The 20578-nt window shown below is 42.2% G+C and overlaps 1 protein-coding gene across 1 annotated transcript; it reads right to left on the bottom strand.

The window, feature by feature from the left end:
• Positions 1 to 464: 464 nt before the first annotated feature.
• On the bottom strand, positions 465 to 19352 carry LOC146671669 (cytochrome P450 2K1-like). Its single transcript, XM_085404021.1, has 9 exons — positions 19115 to 19352; positions 18422 to 18581; positions 18184 to 18333; positions 13839 to 13999; positions 13047 to 13226; positions 12811 to 12964; positions 11777 to 11958; positions 2531 to 2672; positions 465 to 2425 (listed from the first exon to the last, which is right to left on the bottom strand). The coding sequence occupies exons 1-9, from the start codon at positions 19313 to 19315 to the stop codon at positions 2238 to 2240; spliced, it is 1518 nt and encodes a 505-aa protein (XP_085260147.1). The 5' UTR covers positions 19316 to 19352; the 3' UTR covers positions 465 to 2237.
• Positions 19353 to 20578: the final 1226 nt, after the last annotated feature.

The following is a 20578-nucleotide window of genomic DNA, read 5'->3' as shown; positions in this document are numbered from 1 at the left end:
GCAAACTGATTATAAAACACAAGGACCTTATTATGATCCAAAGCATGCTTCCATTTCACTATTTTAGAGATGACAAGCCATTCTCATATAAAACTGAGAATGCTTAAATAAAAAACAAAAAGGAAAACGTGATTCTTAAAAGGGGCGATTCAGGACAAAATCACGTGTGTGTATATTTTTTTTCTGTGGTATTTGTATTTATCCATCTAGATTGGTGACGAGTTTTGGGTGTTTGCCTTATTTTGAATATAAAGGAAGAGGACAACACTTTCATTGTTATGCTAAAAGACAAGTAATGGTAATGCTTCTTTCTGTAAAACTTTTTTTTTGTTATACAGAAAAAAAATCTGGTGCTTTTAGCCTTACATGCTGTATACTGTTGTGGGCATAAATGGGTAGTAATTGGGCTTTTAATTATTTCTTTTAAGTGTGTTTTTTTTTTCAGGGTGGAATGATTGTAATGCATACATCTTTAATGACTTTAAAAAAAAAAAAAAAAAAAAAAAACAAGAATTGGTTGCCGTTTGAATTTATCTTGGACTTTCTCTAATCCACACAGGACCAAATGTCTTTTAACTTGACAAGGCCAGCTCCTATTAACTTCTTGCTAGTGATCATGTTTCACTACAACTGGCAGTTTCTTTGTGTAGCAGATAGATGGATAGATGCAGATTCCAAGATTAAATAGTTTAAATAAGTTTAAATAATTGTAAGTTATTCAGATGTGTAACCACTTTGCCAGAGTGAAAGAATACTCAAACTGTCCCCCTCCACATGAGAGAAAATTGGTTAGGATGTTCAGAAACTACAACGGCTCAAGTCTGCCATTAAGTGGAAACTGCTGGAACGCCAGCGTCACCATCCACAATGAAGTGAGGCCCTGGGTTCTAATCTGCCAGCTCGTCAAGACCGTAGGTGTGAATGTGAGTGTAAATCTGTCTCTCTGTGTCGGTCCTGCGACAGACTGGTGACCTGCACAGGGCATACCCTGCCTCTCACCCTATGGCATCTAGAATAGGCTCCAGCCCCTGTAACCCTGAATTAGATGAGGAGAAAAAGATGGAGCAATTTAACCAGTTTAATCATTTAAAGTTACTTCTACCAAAGAAGAGTGGTCAAATAACCAGCCACATTTATGCCAGAATTCTGCTGATGGTGACCATCTGGTCGAAATAGAGCTTCCTGAGGAATATTTAACTAAATATTAGTTGGGTTATATGCATATATTTGACCCCGTGTGCATTAGAGAAAATAGACAATAATTTATAATAATGTATAAACGGAAAGTTTAAAGAAATCCTTAAAACCCGAAATTTACCATGACATTCATCCCCATGATGAGTACATTTCTGACCATAACTGTACATCTCTAGACCAACAGAGAGATACAAATAGCCACCATTACAACTCAGCTGAGGGGAGTGGCATTATAATCTCTTTGATCAGCTAGTACAGGGTCACTAAATCTAGGGCTGTGGCATTTACCTACTGGGCCAATGCAAATATGGGCCCCTCCACTATCTTCACCGTGCGCTCATGTACCTTGTTGAACAGAGTTCGGTGTGTAAAAATTGATTGATACACATGAGGAAACAAAAATCAAAAGGTCAACCTGAAAAGCTAAGAGAGAAAAATTTAATGAAAGTAGAAATAGATGCAGTAAAATGTGTCAAATTAACCAAATATTGTACATATGCTTCCATTTGACCCTGAATGACCTTTCTGAGCTGTACACATAAGATTAGGACTCTGAAGTTAGGACAGTTTTACGTTGCTTCCATCTAACTGCAAACATTATACAGGACAAATACATTGAATACTAGCCTGTGTTCTTACTCCTGCTTTTTTTGTACATTTATTGCATTTTGCTTGATGGTTGTGTGATTTCTGCTGTCTGAACAACAAATTGTCCTTTAGGGATAATAAAAATATCCTTGCTTCTTTATTGAATTCTTGATTTATTGCCAAAAATGTTTCATGAGGTTACAGTGGCTTTAGACCACCAAAATCTAATTAATTCATCCCTGATTCCATGGTGTTTGTAGCCAAATTTTAAAAACTTCACTCAGGGGATTTATGATAGGTGTGTTTAAAAACAGCAAACTTGGTTTTAACAATGACAACAATACCTTTGATAAGAACAAGCAGATCAAACTCCTACAGCTTGTTGTTAGCGTTTTTGTGTAACCAAAATGGTTAAAGAAAAATAGCACTTGTGTGTTCTACACTTTTAATCTTTAAAATCTGCTGATGGCACAGAGCTTATGAGGTAAAGGGGTGAGGGTGAACCCTACAACTGGTGTCAGATCCAGGTCATCTCCAGTCATTCCAGGTGGAGGAGTGAATCGAAAGCGCTGGAGGAGGGAAGCGAAGAAAAGGAAAACCTCCATCTTGGCCAGACTCTCTCCAGCACAAACCCTCGACCCTGCAAGAAATCAGGGAATCGCAAACTGTTAAGCCATCTTAATGTTTGTCTTAGATTTTATGTCTTAGTCTTATATTTCTTTGTGTTAAGAACCCACACACTTACCTAGAGAGAATGGGATAAAGGCCTCTCTCCTTCTAAAATTGCCTTTCTCATCCAGGAAATGGGCTGGATTAAAAGCAGAACTCTTTTCCCAGTTATTCTCATCACAGTGAGCTGATGAAAGCAGACCAATCACTGGGGTTCCCTAAAATATGGAGAAGATTGCTTTCTCATTGTCTTAAGAGCACTCATGAAATAAATTTTACTTAAGTTTCCGAAAATTAACTCATATTGTAAATGACCAAAACAGCAATAATGTGTATGCTGAGCTAATTTCTTCCTTTATATGTATTCATTAACTGTTCATTTCTATATTAGGCAACAAAAAAGTCCTGAGTTTAATTACTTGTTGTACATTTTACATAGTTTTTTTTTTTTTTAAAACAAGAACAAAAAAACATTTATAGCAAGTTGCATTTGTCAGGGGTTTTTCTTGTTATTTTAGCCTCCCCCTGTGTTCCTTTTGTATCTTTTGTGCAGTAATGTTATACAATATATTCATTCCTTATTGTTTTCTTATTGTAACTGTTTATTTCAGTACATTTGTTGTTAAATTAAAAAAATAAAAAAATAACCTATAGGGTAAGCACCCATAGTTTTCAGTGATTTTTTAAGACTAAAATCTTATTTAAAATTTCAACTTGTGATAATTTATGGATATGAAAATAAAAAAAACCCCAAATAAACAGACTAAGATCTACTATAGTTTGAGAACAACGACAGCTTAAACACTGTAAAATGTAATATTGTGTTTAATTAAAAATATTAAATAGGCTGAACTCAGTTTTTATAAATTTGTTATTAGAACTCGATTTAAATAAGTTACCAGTACTTTTTAGGCAAAACCGCTGATAAACTCAATTTATTTGAGTTGTCTTAACTTAGAAAAACTAAGTAAGATGGAAGTTTTGCTTCTCAGTGCGGAAGGATAAAAGATGTGTTTTGAAAATGCCCCGTCACTACCGTCGTCCTCCCTCTCGGATCAGTCCGCATGTTCATGGTGCCAGCATTTGTTATCAGAATCAGAATCGTGTTTATTGGCCAAGTATATGTGCAGACACATACAGGGAATTTGGGTCCGGTAGATGGTGGCTCTCAAGCACAGCAATGTAAATCTCACACACACACACACACACACACACACACACACACACACACACACACGTACGTCTATATATACACATTACACATACATACACAAAGCTGTGTAAACCAACTATAAATAACGAATCTAACTTCTATACATAAAATACAGAAATGAATGACGTGGAATGAATACTACAAAATGTACATAAGGTGCAGTTGCAGTCTGGCAGTGGGAGCAGTGTGACAGGTCAACTGTTAAGAAGGGAGATGGCGAGGGGAAAGAAACTGTTCCTGTGTCGGGTGGTCCTGGTCTGCAGGCTTCTGTACCGTCTGCCAGAGGGCAGCAGATCAAAAAGTCTGTGTGCAGGGTGTGAGGGGTCTATGATGATTTTCACTGCCCGTTTCCTGGTTCTTGAGAGGTACAGATCCTGGATGGAGGGCAGGGGGGTGCCGATGATCCTTTCTGCTGCCCGTTCAGTCCGCTGCAGTCTGCTCCTGTCCTGTTTAGTGGCTGCTCCATACCAGACTGTGATGGAGGAGCACAGGACAGACTCAATGACCGCAGTGTAGAACTGGATCAGCAGCTCCTGTGGAAGACTGTACTTCCCCAGTTGTCTTAGGAAGTACATCCTCTGCTGGGTCTTTTTGAGGATGGAGTTGATGTTGGTCTCCCACTTCAGGTCCTGGGAGATGGTTGTACCCAGGAACTTGAAGGTCTTCACAGTTGACACAGGGCTGTCTGATATGGTGAGGGGGAGCAGAGTTGAGGGATGTCTCCTGAAGTCCACTGTCATCTCTACAGTCTTAAGAGTGTTCCGCTCCAGATTGTGCTGACTGCACCAGAGTACCAGCCGCTCAACTTCTTGCCGGTATGCAGACTCATCACCATCTTGAATGAGGCCAATGACAGTGGTGTCATCTGCAAACTTTAGGAGTTTGACAGCCGAGTTCTTGGAGGTGCAGTCGTTAGTGTAGAGGGAGAACAGTAGTGGTGAGAGGACACATCCTTGAGGGGCACCAATACTGAGGGACCGGGTTTCAGAGGTGATCTCCCCCAGCCTCACTTGTTGCTTTCTGTCTGTCAGGAAGCTGGTGATCCACTGACAGGTAGCTGGTGACACGCTGAGCTGGGAGAGTTTGGAGGAAAGAAGTTCAGGCACAATGGTTTTAAAAGCCGAACTAAAGTCCACAAACAGGACCCTGGCATAAGTTCCCGGGCGGCCAAGGTGTTGCAGGATGTAATGCAGCCCCATGTTCACTGCATCATCCACCGACCTGTTTGCCCGGTAGGCAAACTGCAGAGGGTCCAGCTGGTGGCCTGTAATGTTTTTCAGATGGGCTAACACCAGTCGTTCGAAGGATTTCATGACCACAGACGTCAAGGCGACAGGTCTGTAGTCATTCAGTCCTGTGATGGTGGGTTTCTTGGGAACAGGGATGATGGTGGAGCGTTTGAAGCAGGAGGGAACTTCACACAGCTCCAGGGATCTGTTGAAGATGCGAGTAAAGATGGGAGCCAGCTGTTCAGCACAGGTTTTGAGGCAGGAGGGTGAGACGCCGTCTGGTCCGGGGGCTTTCCTGGGCTTCTGTTTCTGGAATAGTCGGCTCACATCCTGAGTGTGTATTCTGAGTTTCAGGGAGGAGGAAAGGGGGGTGAGAGGTGTGGTGGAGGTCGTTGAGTCTGGATTGGAGAGGGTGGTGGTGGTCGTTGAGTCTGGATTGGGGAGGGTGGGGGTGGTCGTTGAGTTTTGATCGGGGAGGGGCAGGGTGAAGGGGGGAGAGATGGAAGGTGTGTTGGGGGTCAATGTCTGAAGCAATGTCCCTGGGGAGGGGAGGGTGGGGCGTGGGAGTCTGTCCGTCTCAAAAGTGTTTAACTCGTTGGCCAGGTCTTTGTTTGCTTCAATAGTGGGTGGGTGGCGTCTGTAGCTGGTGATTTCCTGCAGGCCCCTCCACACTGACGCAGGGTCGTTGGCTGAGAGCCGTTCTTCCAGCTTCTGGGAGTAGATACTTTTAGCTGCTTTGATCTCCTTGGTCAGTGTGTTCCTGGCTTGCTTGTACAGGACCCTGTCACCACTTCTGTAGGCGTCCTCCTTGGCCTTACGAAGATGTTGGAGTTTAGGAGTGAACCATGGTTTATTGTTGTTGCATGTGCAAAAGGTCTTTGTTGGCACACACACGTCTTCACAGAAACTGATGTATGATGTCACAGTGTCCGTGAGCTCATCTAGGTTCTCAGATGCAGCTTCAAAAACAGTCCAATCAGTGGAGTCAAAACAGTCCTGCAGTTCCTGCTTTGCTGCGTTAGTCCACTTCTTCACAGTTTTAACTACAGGCTTGGCACGTTTGAGTTTTTGCCTATAAACTGGAATAAGATGGACCATGCAGTGATCAGAATGTCCCAAAGCTGCCCGGGGCACAGAGCGATAGGCATCTTTTAGAGTGGTGTAGCAGTGATCCAGTATGATGTTGTCCCTGGTGGGGCAGTCTATATGCTGTCTGTATTTAGGGAGTTCGTAGTTTAGGTTTGCTCTGTTAAAATCCCCAAGAATAATTGTAAAGGAATCCGGGAATTTCCTCTCCAGGGTAGTAATCTGGTCAGCCAGCTCGCACAGTGCGTTGTTCGCGTTGGCCTGTGGAGGGACGTAAACTCCGACCAGCATGAAGGAAGAAAACTCCCGCGGTGAATAAAAAGGTTTACAGTTGATGAAAAAACTTTCCAAGTGTGGGCTGCAGTGTTTCTGTAACACTGTGACATCAGTACACCAACCTTCATTAATGTAGAAGCAGACTCCACCACCCTTTGTTTGCCCTGAGAGCTCTGTTTCGCGGTCCGCCCGGTGAAGTTGGAAGCCCGGCAGATTTAAGACAGCGTCTGGGACTCGCTCACTGAGCCAGGTTTCAGTGAAGCAGAGGGCAGCAGAGCGTGCAAAGTCCTTGTTAGTCCGGTTATGGAATATGTTGAGCAAACCTGGAGAAGCGTCAGCTCAAGATATTATTGTTTTCATTGCTGTGAATCTTTACCTGATACACTGACTTGGTGAGTAAACGTTTACTCTTATTCAAACTGATTTTGTGGCTTCTCTTAGTTTAGCACCAGGTTTATAATCTTGCTAGCTAGTTAGTGTTAGCCTAGCGTTGCTGCTGCGGCTGGGCTCATGTTACTTAAAAACCTTACATAAAAATATGTCTGAAATTTTCTGTTGATTGTTTGAAATAAAAAAGTGAGATAAGAGCCCAGACGAAATTCTTCGGGAGGTGCAGCCGTTAGGGGTGGGGTGTGGGGTCGCTAGCCCCGGGACGTCGGGCTAGCGATTTTGCGAGCCCTGTATCTGATTGAGGAATCACTCATCTTTGGAAAAGAGTTTATTACAGAGAAATGGCTCTTTCCAAAATAAAAGCTATACTATACGCTTCTTCTGGGCTATATTCTCAGCAGCATATTGTAGCGGGTCAGGGCTGTTCGGGGTTCTGTTTTTTTTTACAGTTGTGTTTTGTTTATGTTGCCATAGTGACGGGTGACGCCCTCTCGCTGCGACGGTGTGTCCTTCCGGGGTCAGAGGGCGCCCTGTGTGTTGTTGTTGCTGTGCGGTTGCTGCGCTGAGCAGTTAGCTAGCGGCAGCGTTCTCCTGCAGATGTCAATAAACGACTGTGCTCCCTGGCTAGCTCACGGGAAGCAAGACCAAACGACACCTCCGTCTCCTCGCTGTCTGAGCTCGCCACATTGGTGTCAGAAGTGGGATGATGGTGGCACCCCATGTTCTGACCCGAGTGACTTTTCCCCCGCCGGTTGTGACCGGCCGGTGCGCCAAAAGAAGGCACCTGGACATTTGCAGGACTTTGTGTGGGGTAATGGGGTCGTCGGGGACGACTGACCCCTTAGGTGGGGGCTATGTAGCGGGTCAGGGCTGTTCGGGGTTCTGTTTTTTTACAGTTGTGTTTTGTTTATGTTGCCATAGTGACGGGTGACGCCCTCTCGCTGCGACGGTGTGTCCTTCCGGGGTCAGAGGGCGCCCTGTGTGTTGTTGTTGTTGCTGTTGCCGCGCTGAGCAGTTAGCTAGCGGCAGTGTTCTTCTGCAGATGTCAATAAACGGCTGTGCTCCCTGGCTAGCTCACGGGAAGCAAGACCAAACGACACCTCCCTCTCCACCTTGTCTGAGCTCGCCACAATATCAAACATATCAGGTCCCCATAAGGAGAATCATGTGCTAACGGTTGTCTAAATGACTCGGGTAAAGTTTGTAGCATGCATGCTTGTTGTTTTTGTCTGCTTCCACTTGTCTTTGCACTAGGGTGATGTCAGCATAAATGTGTAGTCATATTCGTTGTGTTCCCACTAGTGCTGTCAGCGTTAATCTCGTTGAAATGACGTTAACGCCACAACAAGGCAATCTCACGGCAATCTCCTTTAACGAGCTACCCCTGATCGCCCTGTGCGTGGGGCTAGACGGCCAACACGTTAACGAGCTAACTGTGCTAACACACTAGTTCCCACCCATGTAATTGAGCATTACGTGGCACATCCAACATACTGTTTTACTTTAGTCCATGACACGCTTACCTTCAGGGTCATACGTCACATGAAAACCAAAATAATTCCAAACGCCAGATCTAAATGAGGGTGGGGGAGGTTCAATTTGCTATGTTGCAAGGAGAGCTTAACTTCTGTCTCGCTGGCTTGCCCTGCGCTCTTCCTTCTGACTATGCTGTCTGTGTTGAGCGCTCAGTGGATCTGTGCTCGACAGTGCAGCCTAGGCGGAGTAGTCGAACACAGATTCACTGAGCGCTGAACACAGACAGCATCGTCAGAAGGAAAGTTGATCAAATAAATTACAAATTTTGTATTGTTTGATACATATGCGTACCGAACCGAAAGCACTGTATCGAACGGTTCAATATCAATACGAATATCGTCGCACCCCTAATATATAGATATAGATATATAGATATCTATACATCTATCTCTATATAGATATCTATCTCTATCTATAGATAGAGATATAGATATATATCAATATCATGTTTAACCTGAGTAGCAAAAGACCGCAGGGGGGGGTTGAAAACAATATGCCAGGAGTTAGCTTTGCTCGCGGACTCTATCAAGCCTTGACCTCCCGGTCAGCTTTTGCTCTGGTGGATAACAGAGCTCTCCGAAAACTTGGAAGCATTTTTGCAAATATGTGATATTTTGATAAATTAAGTAGATATTTGAGCATTACACAGCTACATTCTCAGCTGAATATATCTTAAAGGTTATTTTGTGACCCAGAAAGGGTAGTCTGGGGAAAAGGCAGATCGCATTTGTTGGCCACGGTTGCGAGGCAATGGCGGAGGAGCACGGCTAAAAAACGTATTTTTTCTGGGTCACAAAATAAACTTTTGAGATATTTTCAGGCGAGAATGTAGCTGTGTAAAGTTCAAATATCTGCTCAATTTATCAAGACATCACATATTTGCAAAAATGCTCAGACGTTTTCGGAGACGTCCATTTTTTTTCATGCTTTGTGGCAGCTTTTGAACATCTGTGGCATCTATTAATGTGAAATCTAGACTTTATTTAACAACATAAGCAAACTCTATGTTACAATGATTGCACAGCCATTAAGGATCAAATCAGTTTCTGAAAAATGTTCTGCTTTTTCTCCCTCTTGCTTCTTACTGTCTTTGAGGCTTGGGACCAGCACTCTTGTTGTTGGACAGAAAGACATCAACTCAGTGGTAAGCATTTTGGTTTTCCAATATATTAGCAACTGTCAGTGACATTTATATTAATCAGGCTGGACTTAAATCATACTTTAGATCAACCTGTTTTACTTATTGTTTTATTTGTGCTTTGGTTTGGGGAAGTTGATTCTGTACTGATCTTTTCATGTCTTCTGTTATTAGACTTGAGATATGACTGCACTATGCTGTTGCTGGTGACTCCAGTTAATTCTACAAGACATGCTGTGTAAGTAAACAAACAGTTTGGTCTGCATTTCTTGAAAGATCACATCCCCCAAACTTAGTTTAGAGGGTCTACACTGTTGTGATGGCAGCAGCCACACAGGGGTAAATTAGTCCATTTTTCACTTTATTATTTTGCTTTGCAGTATTCTTCATTAATATAATTCATTAATCATTTGGTTAAACCTAACACTGGTATTATGAGGCGCGCACATAGTAGCATTGTATGGTTTTTCTAAAATGTTTTGTTATATTAATTATGTTTCTCTTTCTTTGAGTTACCTGGGTTTGGGCGGTGGCTGTTTCCTGTCTGGGCAAAAGGTGTGGCTGAGGACTCTGGGGACAAAATGCCTGCTCAGCAGGACCAACCATGGGCTTACCAGGAGCAGGGGTGTTTTAGGTTTAGTTAGGTTATTCTGTGCTTAGTTAATATTAGTGTGTGTTTTTGTTTTCCCCCCTATTGTGTTCAAATGGTTTGGCCAAATCATTATAAAAGCTACCCTCATGTGTCTTTGTAATTAGGTCAGTTTGTGAGTTAAGTTGTGTCTCACTTTGTTTTGTTTAAGTTTCTGGAAATTACTTTTTGTAGAGTTATATTTAGTTGACCTGTTTTATGGGCCTGCTAAGTATGGTTTTGAATTTTGTTAATTTTGGACTTTTTGAGGGTTAAAATAAAGAAAACCCTTTTTGAAGATATTTTTTTGCCTGTGTCCTCTTTGCTTTGGCTGCTTGGTCCCTCACAACTGTATATAGTGAAGTCTGCAAGTTTTCTAACAGCAACATTTGTTTTGTGCTCAAATCATTTTGCACATCATTAGAATTAAAGTTATTGGCCATGTTTGCATAGCCCTTTTTAAAATGATGCTTTCATGACATTATTGTATGTTGGGTGGTGGTCACGGCTATCCAGACTGACAATTGGGACATTGAATGTCACCTCTCCGGTGGGGAGGGAGCCTGAGATTGTCCAAATCTGAGTCTGTTTTATACCAAATGCAGAAAAAAATGTTTTAAGAAAACAATTAAGTTCATGTTCCAAAAAATATGATTGTTTGCTTGCAGGACAACAGGAGAGATGAGTCCTCCGTCACAGATGGTGTGGTCAGTGAAGATGGTTGCCTGCAGGTTCAAGCTCATTGCATCTCCAACCCACATCCACTGTACTTAAGGGAAGTTAAAGACTTTCTTCTGCACCTTACATTTGGATCACCTCGATCCATGATAGTCATTCAGGCCTGGACTGGAAACAAGCCATCCTTAAAATAATACAACATTCCAGCTCATGTGTTGGAATGCAAAACAAATGTGTTGTTTAAATTAGAGACTGCATTTGTGACAGAACAACAAATATTTTATTTTGATTATATAAGTAATGTAAGTAAAAAAAACAAACTTGTGGTAGGCCTAAACTTATTTTCAGAATAATTAAATCTGAGACTTTGTTTCATTGTGAGATTATAACAGTGATGGCAATATAATTGTTTGTTGTTCAGCAGAACAGTGTCCAGTATGTTGGCTGTTATACTTTGTTATGTTTGAAAATAAAACTTCATTTTAACATCATCACAAAAAGTGTTGTTAATTATTTTTAATCATATTCATGGTACCACAAATTGTTTTTTCATTTAGTTGAACTTGAAATGTTTGTCAGTAGGTAAACAATTAGTATTGTACAGTCAGAAATATCAAGTTATTCTTAATACTGCAGACTTGCAATGTATAAGTTGTCCTAACAGTCATCTTAAGTAAGCTTTACTTAGTTTTTTGAGGCAACGAGTTTCCTTAATTTTATTGAGTTCTGGGAACTAACAAGGCTGTACAGTGTACTCAAAATGAGTCATCTTAAGTAAACTTGATCCAATTTTTTGAGTTCTGGGAACAAATGAGCTTGTACAGAGTACTCAAAATAAATAAGTTGTCCTAATTTAGTCATTTTTAGCTAAGCTTTACTCAATTTTTTTGAGGCAACGGGTTTCCTTAATGCTTTTGAGTTCTGGGAACTAATTAGATTTTACAGTGAAGTCTGAACAAAAGTCATTATCCTACATAGTAGCCTGTACGTCTTGGTGAGGGTCCTATAGAGCCCAGTGTGTTAGTTTCATGTTACTCTTGATGCTGTTTGTTCTGCACTCACGTGTCATTTTTAAAAAAAATAAAAATGTAGACGTGTACAGTGTCACTAATTGGTTCAGAACTGGGACTGTTTGACTTTTGTTTTACCTTCTTGATGAAGTAGGACTGAAAGGTGACATCTTGTGAAACGCAACGTACAATAAAAGGCGTAGTATTAATCACTCTTTGTATTTCATGGATGACAGCGTCAGTGAACGGCAGGCTCTTTCTGTCTCCCACTCGGACCTGGCGATTTTCTACTACCTGATCCAGTTCCTCCTGGACTTTGTCTACAAAAAGAACAAAAAAACAAACCAAGTAATGATTGAAACTGTAGTAGTGTTGTTACACAAATTATTCTATTTAAGAGCAATTTATTAATTTGCTGTTAGGTTTGAATTCATATTTATATCTGCAGTATTCTGCACACTGCTGGAGCTAAGTAAAAGGGACATCTAGCAAACCTATGTTAGTCAGAATAGCAATGACTAATGGTCGAACAAAAATTCAGATTTTGGACAAATTATATCCAAATGTGATCGTATAAGTTTTTGGAAGTCATGAGATTTAGTTCTTTCATAAATAAAATGAAGAACATACTTTAAAAGAGAAACAGTTGATTATGTTTTATATGCTTCAATTTCTTGATTGCTAATATATCCTCACAATATACAGTGAACTCCTTCCCGGTGAAGCCATGGCAAGCCTACTGTGGTTTGTTATTGGTTTTGTGTTTGGTATTGTTTTTTCCGACCTTCTTTATCTGCCACCATCTTATTCTTACCCAGTAGTAGGTAGTAATCTAATAAGTAAATAGACCAGGGAGTGGAAATGATGAGTATTGCCAGAGAGCCAGTTTGACAGTATTCTGGGTTACTAGACAATGGCTGTTTGCCCATGGGTAGGACTGTGTTTTTGTTCTAAATCATTTCTCACATTTGCTTTTTATTTGACGTAAGTGGTTCTCACCATCTTTTCTTCCCCTGTTAGAAAAAGCTGCATAACCCGGTCTAAATTTTATGAAAATGTTGTTTTTTGATTTTTCTTTCTTTTCACTTAAAATACCTTTGTTTCATTTCCACATTGCCCAGATATCTGGTGAATGAAGCATCACCAGTAAATAAGTGTATTATATTTCTTACCTTGTATTTCAGGGTACTTGGCCATGAGCATTAAGCCATATCTTATAGTAATAGATGTAGATTCTGAGCCAGCAGTAAATAGGTTGACAACAGTAATCAGTAGGTTGTCTTCGTGATAGTGAGAACTTATATTTTTATCTATATTTCCAGATGCCTTACAAGTAGAAAAAAGGGAAGAAATGAGTCTCAGTAATAAGATTACTTTGGAAAGGTATTTAATCAAATTTAGGTCTTACCTCAAGCTGAATCTTCCGAGCGAGAAATGAATCCACCAAACTTCTGCACATCTGTGGATCAAGGGTGTCCTCTAAACCTTTGATCAATGCTGCGATCTGTCTTCTATTAGCAAAGGCATTCTCTATCAGCTCTTTGCGGGCTTTAACCCAACTGAACAGCATTGGAAAGTAGTTATACAACTGTTGAATAAACAAGAAAGTTAGATTCACCACACATTACCAGTTTAACAAATACATTGTATTTATATGTTTAATTATAGAAAACTGCATAACTGGACATGATATCCTGTTGCTATTAATCTTCGATTTAGATAAGAGAACCTCAAATCCTGTTCGTGGCAGGGCATGGATGACATGGTTATGATTTTGCAGATACTTTGTAATGACTAAATACTATTGGCCTTAATGTCTTCTTTTAACATTCTGAATTTACACTAAAACTGCATTTTGACTAAAGGTAAATAGTAATGCTGATCTACTGAACTTAGAGCACAGGAGACAAGAGCAAGACAAAATCTACATTTTTAATCAAAGGTTAATCAGGCTCATGAGGTCAGCAGTCGGAAAGGCAAACAGGCAGACAATAAGAAGGGTTCTAAAACCATTCCAACAGGTTATAAGCAATGGAAACTAGACTAGGTACTAGAAAGAAGACAAAAAACAAAACAAAAAGACAAATAATTACAAACATGTAAAGGAGTAGTAGTAAGTAGCAGTGAGCAGCAAAATAACCTGACAAGTGACAGGGGAGTGAGGATGTGAAGAACTGTTTCTGTCAGATTGTTATCATACCTGCACTGAAGCAGAGCCCAGGAGTTGAGTATTCCTAATAGCTCGACTCACCATCACTCTGAACTCTGGGTCATCATATTCAAATCTTTTACCATAAACAATCGAACAGATGATATTGGAAACAGCAGCATTCACAGCCTCAGCACTGTCAAAGGCTTTACCTGACAGAAAAAGGAAGGTGTTTTTATTTAAGGACCAACACAGTAAGAACTAGAAGCCTCAGGTAATAAACGTTCACAAAGGCAGGATGCAGGAACAAGTTTGTTTTGTGTGTTACAACACAGCCCTTCCTGATATGTTTGCTCAAGGTCTCCAACCAGGGATGAATGTATAACTACCATTTTATGAAAGCGCTAAGTTGGGACTATGAGTAAAATGAAAATAACAAAATAAATGCAGTCATGCATTTTGCAGTCATTCAGTCACACAATCTTAATTGCTGTGAATTACAAATCACATTTCATTAAACTGAAATTCTTTTCAATGTTGTTTATAAACATATTTGTCTTGAATTTCATATATATATATATATATATGTGTATGTTCTTCCTCTACCCTCACCCCCCCCCCATTTTTGCACATGTCGAGGAGCGTGTCAGGCTACATTACACTGTGTGTTATACTTGTATAACTATGCATGTGACAAATAAAGAACCTTGAACCTTGAATTTAAAGCCAACAACCTGTTCAAATAAGTTAAAGTGTACAAGTTTGAAGAGCAAAATGTGTACCAACATCCCTGGTTAATGACTAATTTGCCTGAGAAAATCTAGTTAAATAAATCGGGATCTGGTGCCTCTGTTACCCAGTGTCGGGTATTGCATAAAGGGAAGGGTCATAAGTCAAGACGCTTTTCTTTTGAAGCTCCTTAGACTATCGGGGAATGTTACAGAATGTGGTTGCACAATGCGAGTGCTGAGTTACATAGTACGTAAAAATCATTAAAAATGCTAGTTATTGCCCTGTGCCGACTCAATAAGTACAGAGTTCCAAACTTCATAACGGCATTAACACCAGCACAAAAGTGTGCGCTGGGAGTTTCATGGCATGAGTTTCAATGGCCAAGCTGTTCCTGTAGCTGCAATGTGTTGATTAAATGGTAATTGCTAGTGTCACAGAAATGGCTTATGTATAAAGATGTTTAATAGATGGTTCCAGCAGTTAAAATGTTCTTGCTTGTACATTTCTGTGGACAATATTGTAAAGGTGCGTTTTCTTGTACAAGAGACATGTTTATCTTGTCACAAAGAACAAGTTTTTGTTACACCGCTATTATCGCGAGGTTTTGCGTGATAATATAGGCTGTGAGCCCACATTTAATAATTGCACTAAGGAGTTCAGCGAGCTATCTGCAAAAGCCTGGTTAGTCTACCAGCTGTTCAAGATATTTTCATATAATTGTATTGTCCATCCATCCATCCATCTTCATCCGCTTTATCTGAGGCCGGGTTTCGGGGGCAGCAGCCTAAGCAAAGAGGCCCAGACCTCCCTCTCCCCAGCCACCTCCTCCAGCTTATCCGGGGGAACACCAAGGCGTTCCCAGGCCAGCCAAGAGATATAATCTCTCCAGCGTGTCCTGGGTCTGCCCTGGGGCCTCCTCCCGGTGGGACATGCCTGGAACACCTCACCCAGGAGGCGCCCAGGGGGCATCCTTGTCAGATGCCCGAACCACCTCAGCTGGCTCCTTTCGATGTGGAGCAGCAGCTGCTCTACTCTGAGCCCCTCCCGGATGGCCGAACTTCTCACCCTATCTCTAAGGAAGAGGCCAGCCACCCTTCGGAGGAAGCTCATTTCTGCCGCTTGTATCCGCGATCTCGTTCTTTCGGTCACTACCCACAGCTCGTGGCCATAGGTGAGGGTAGGGACGTAGATCGACCGGTAAATTGAGAGCTTTGCTTTTACACTCAGCTCCCTCTTCACCACGACGGACCGATGCAGCGTCTGCATTACTGCAGCTGCAGCCCCAATCCATCTGTCGATCTCCGGCTCCCTTCTCCCATCACTCGCGAACAAGACCCCGAGATACTTGAACTCGTCCACTTGGGGCAGGAACTCATCCCCGACCCAGAGTGGGCACTCCACCCTTTTCCGGCTGAGAACCATGGCCTCAGATTTGGAGGTGCTGATCCTCATTCCCGCTGCTTCACACTCGGCTGCGAACCGTTCCAGTGTGAGCTGGAGGCCCTCACCCGATGAAGCCAACAGAACCACATCATCCGCAAAAATCAGAGATGAGATTCTGAGGCCACCAAAGCGAAAGCCCTCCGCCACTTGGCTGCGCCTAGAAATCCTGTCCATAAAAATTATGAACAGAACCGGAGACAAAGGGCAGCCCTGGCGGAGCCCATCACCCACCGGGAACGAGTCCGACTTATTGCTGGCAATGCGAACCAAGCTCTTACAACGGTTGTATAGGGATCGAATGGCCCGTAGCAATGGGCCAGACACCCCATATTCCCGCAACACCTCCCAAAGGACACCCCGAGGGACACGGTCGAATGCCTTCTCCAAGTCCACAAAACATATGTAGACTGGTTGGGCAAACTCCCATGCACCCTCAAGTATCCTCGAGAGGATAAAGAGCTGGTCCAGTGTTCCGCGACCAGGATGAAAACCGCATTGTTCCTCCTGTATCCGAGGTTCGACTAGCAGACGAACTCTCCTTTCCAGCACCCTGGCATAGACTTTCCCAGGGAGGCTGAGGAGTGTGATCCCCCTGTAGTTGGAACACACCCTCCGGTCCCCCTTCTTAAAGATGGGGACCACCACCCCGGTCTGCCAGTCCACAGGTACTGCCCCTGATCTCCACGCAACATTGCAGAGGCGTGTCAACCAGGACAGCCCTACAACATCCAGAGCCTTCAGGAACTCGGGGCGGACCTCATCAACACCAGGGGCTCTGCCACCAAGGAGTTGTTTAACTGCCTCAGTGACCTCGCCCCCGGAAATTGGCGGGTCATTCCCCTCATCCCCAGACTCTGCTTCCTCCTCGGAAGACGTGTCAGTGGGATTAAGGAGGTCCTTGAAGTATTCCTTCCACCGCCTGACAATTTTCTCAGTCTTCGTCAGCAGCGCTCCGCCAGCATTATACACAGTGCAGGTAGAGCACCACTTTCTCCTCCTGAGACGCCTGACGGTTTGCCAGAATCTCTTCGAGGCAGTCCGAAAGTCTTTTTCCATGGCCTCTCCGAACTCCTCCCTGTCACGATCTGGTACAGGGATTCAAACGCAGAGCGGTAAGGTATCTCCAAGGTGTAGTTTATTTACAGTGCCAGTGCAATATATGTACAGTGAAGGGATCCAAAACTCCGGGGGAATCACAGGGTAACTCGCTCACGTCTTCTTCGCTCACACTCACACACGTTCCCGCAGCAATGAGGTCGCAGGTCCCGGGGGGGGGGGGGGGGGGGGGGGGGGGAGATCTGAGGCAGACGAGAAGGCAGGTCACCAACTAATCACAAATCACGAATATGAAGCACAAGAGCTGTGAGAACACTAACGTTAGGGGTACAATCATCCAGCGACGAGAGGATCTGTGTTCCAGCCTCAAATAGTGCTCCCGGTGATGATGGGTGAGTGTTGTCAGGTGTGTGTGTGGGCCAAGGGCGGGAGCCCACAGTGAGCTCCGCCCAGGCAGAGAGGGAGAGAACAGAAACAGCAATTGTAGCCTTGTGGGGCCGACCGGGCAGGCACGGAGACCATGACACTCCCACACCCGAGTTTTTGCTTCAGCCACTGCCCGAGCCGCATTCCGCTTGGCCTGTCGATACCTGTCAGCTGCCTCAGGAGTCCCACAGGCTAACCAAGCCCGATAGGACTCCTTCTTCAGCCTGGTGGCCCCCTTCCCCTCTGGTGTCCACCATTTGGTTCGGGGATTACCACCACGGCAGGCACCAACCACCTTGCGGCCACAGCTCAATGCAGCAGCTTCGGCAATGGAGACGCTGAACATGGTCCATTCGGACTCAATGTCCCCAGTCTCCCCTTTTTTCTCAGAAAAGTCAGAATTCTGAGATTAAAGTCAGAATTCTGAAATTAAAGTCAGAATTCTGACTTTTTTCTCAGATTTTTTTTCCAGTGGCCCTTAGAAGTGGCAGATGGCCACAAGGTAATTTTTTTTGTTGTTAAAACACAAGTGTTACTTTTGATAGACTGAAGCGCTTAAAGCCTTTGTGTTTTTTCACGGCATTCAATAAATGCAACGAAGCGCCCGTCTTGAAGAAGCCGTGCCTGTGTTGTCATTTCGGAGTTACAATTACAATTTTAAATGAATGAATACAAATTTAAGACTGATTTGTAAAAACAGAGCTATTAGCAAAAGTTAATGTGTCAAAAGGTGTGTTACCTTTTTTTTCTTCAAATACTTCAATCAGGCACTCAGACTCCTCTATGATTTTTTCTTCGATTGCCGTCTTTCCCATTCCAAACTCTTTTAAGTTTGTTAATGCAAAATGCCTCATCTCTCTCCATGAATCTCCACTGGCAAAAACAATTCCTAGAGAATTTTTCAAGTACCAGAAGAAAAGCAAATATTAAAAAGAAACCTCAATATACACACACAGAAAAACATTTTTTCCACCCACCATGAGTTAATTTTAAGTCACTAATAATTGGAAGTATTTCTTTGTCTGAAAAGGCATCAACATTCAGCAGAGCTTGCTTGATCGTCTTGTAACCTGCCAGCACCACTGTCTTTTTGGGCCCCAAATGGACAGTGAATACTGGGCCATACTTCTTGGACAGCTGAAGTGAGTAAAACACAAGGAGACAAAAGTTTTTAAGTTTCTCCACATCTGAGTGGAAATAAATTGTAGCATTTAATAATAAATCTGTTTGCCTTTGCCAACAAACACTGCGTCAAACAAAAAAACTTTATGTCGTGAATTTTTTTAAATTTTAGAAGTCTGTCAAAAACTTGTTTAAAACTTAGAATTCAATTGTTATTTATTAGGCAAATTCAATTCAAAGTTTTATACCAAAATTTGAGCGGGCACACTGGACTCCTCGGAGAAGTAAGAAATTGTTCAAAGAGAACTTTCAACCGCACAAACATTTTTTGTTCAGGAATTCAAGTAAATAATCGTAAATTAGCATCTGCTTTAAAAAATATATAATAAATTATAGTTTAGCATGGAATGTCAGTTTAATTACAGAAACATTCAAAAAAGATTTTGGTAATAGCCAATGCTGTTATTTTAGAGCAGTTGAAGTATAATCTTTACATTGTATGGTGGCTTAATAATTTTGTCAAGCACTGTATTTGATTTTTTGCATACCTCATAGAGCGCAATGTGAAGCGGCTGACGATTCAACTGTAGCAAATTGCCAAACAGCGGCAGTGACGTGGGACCTGGAGGGTAGTTTCTCTCAGAAGCAAGTTTGGTGCATATTAGATAGAAAGCAAGTAAGATCACAACTGTGATGAGCAGAGATGTTACATTCGGAGTATGTAGTAAAAAATCTTCCATTGCAGCCATACTGACCTAGAAACAAGAGTAGTCTGCCTTACACTTGTGTTTCAACAGACTTTATGGTTATTGTCAAACCGATATTAAACATTAACAACACAGACATGCCTTGTTTGGATAACAGCCAGTCAGACTCTGGCCTACTGAGACTATTGCTATTTACACACAGGCCCAGCCCCAGCCACTGGGGCCATAGGAATGCTGAGTGATCAGAGGGCAGTTTAGGTGAGCTCAGTCTGAACTTGTTTGGATCAGATTCAGAGCATGGGGTTTGAGGTTTGCAGCATGGATCCAGCAGTGACAATTCTTGTAGAGCACAGGTGTCGAACTCTAGACCTCGAGGGCCAGTGTCCTGCAGGTTTTTAGATGTGTCCTTGATCCATCACAGCTGATTTGAATGGCAAAATTACCTCCTCAACAAGTTCTCCAGAGGCCTGGTAATGAACTAATCATTTGACTCAGGTGTTTTGACCCAGGGTGAGATCTAAAACCTGCAGGACACTGGCTCTCGAGTTCGACACCCCTTTTGTAGAGCATCTGTGCCTGCAGAGGGTGCCATCACTGCAGGGCCTGCCAGCATACAGTGCCATGCATCCTATATTTGACTCATTGTCTTGAACAAAAGACTCCCGCTTCCTGCCACTGGTATGTCAGGTTGCTGGGCAGAATTTGATTAATTTTTCCAACATGTGTATTTTGATTATTGTGTGTTTTCATTTATTTCATTATCTAATTTCACTTTAAATGCATTGCCTTAGTTCAGTCATGAAATATTTGATTTGGTAAAATTATAATGAAGGCAGGATTGTGAAAAAGACTGAAAACTAGATATGACATTGATTCAGTTTGCATAGTAAAAATACAATACTTAATTTATTTAGCTGAAGACAGGGCCAACACACAATTACTGAGCTACTAGTTTAACATTTTTAACACATCCTTTAAGAGTATAGTAACCAGAGTGCAAAAGTGATGATTAATGCCAGAATCAAACATTGTTTTATTTAAATTAAAGCATTCTTTGAGAATCATGAGTTACATGGACCACAATCACAATATTGCCTACTGTAGCCACACAGTTTAGCCTGTGCTTAACACCTTTAATGAACATGAACGTATTTATTTTCACAGTCATCTGAAACTATGAATTAATTGGATAACCTCAGGAACACTTCATGTACATGTGGCAGGATGAATGTTATTCCTTGGTTCAACCCACTTTCAGCCTGGCGCATTAGGGGGCGCTAGTATAAATAGTGGCCATCTGAGCAT

This window comes from Rhamphochromis longiceps, linkage group LG4 (genome assembly GCF_057381845.1).
Source record: "Rhamphochromis longiceps isolate RC_006_pf linkage group LG4, R_longiceps_female_GT1.1, whole genome shotgun sequence".
In the NCBI taxonomy this organism is placed as follows: Eukaryota; Metazoa; Chordata; class Actinopteri; order Cichliformes; family Cichlidae; genus Rhamphochromis; species Rhamphochromis longiceps.
This window is presented reverse-complemented; position numbering and strand designations above follow the sequence as displayed.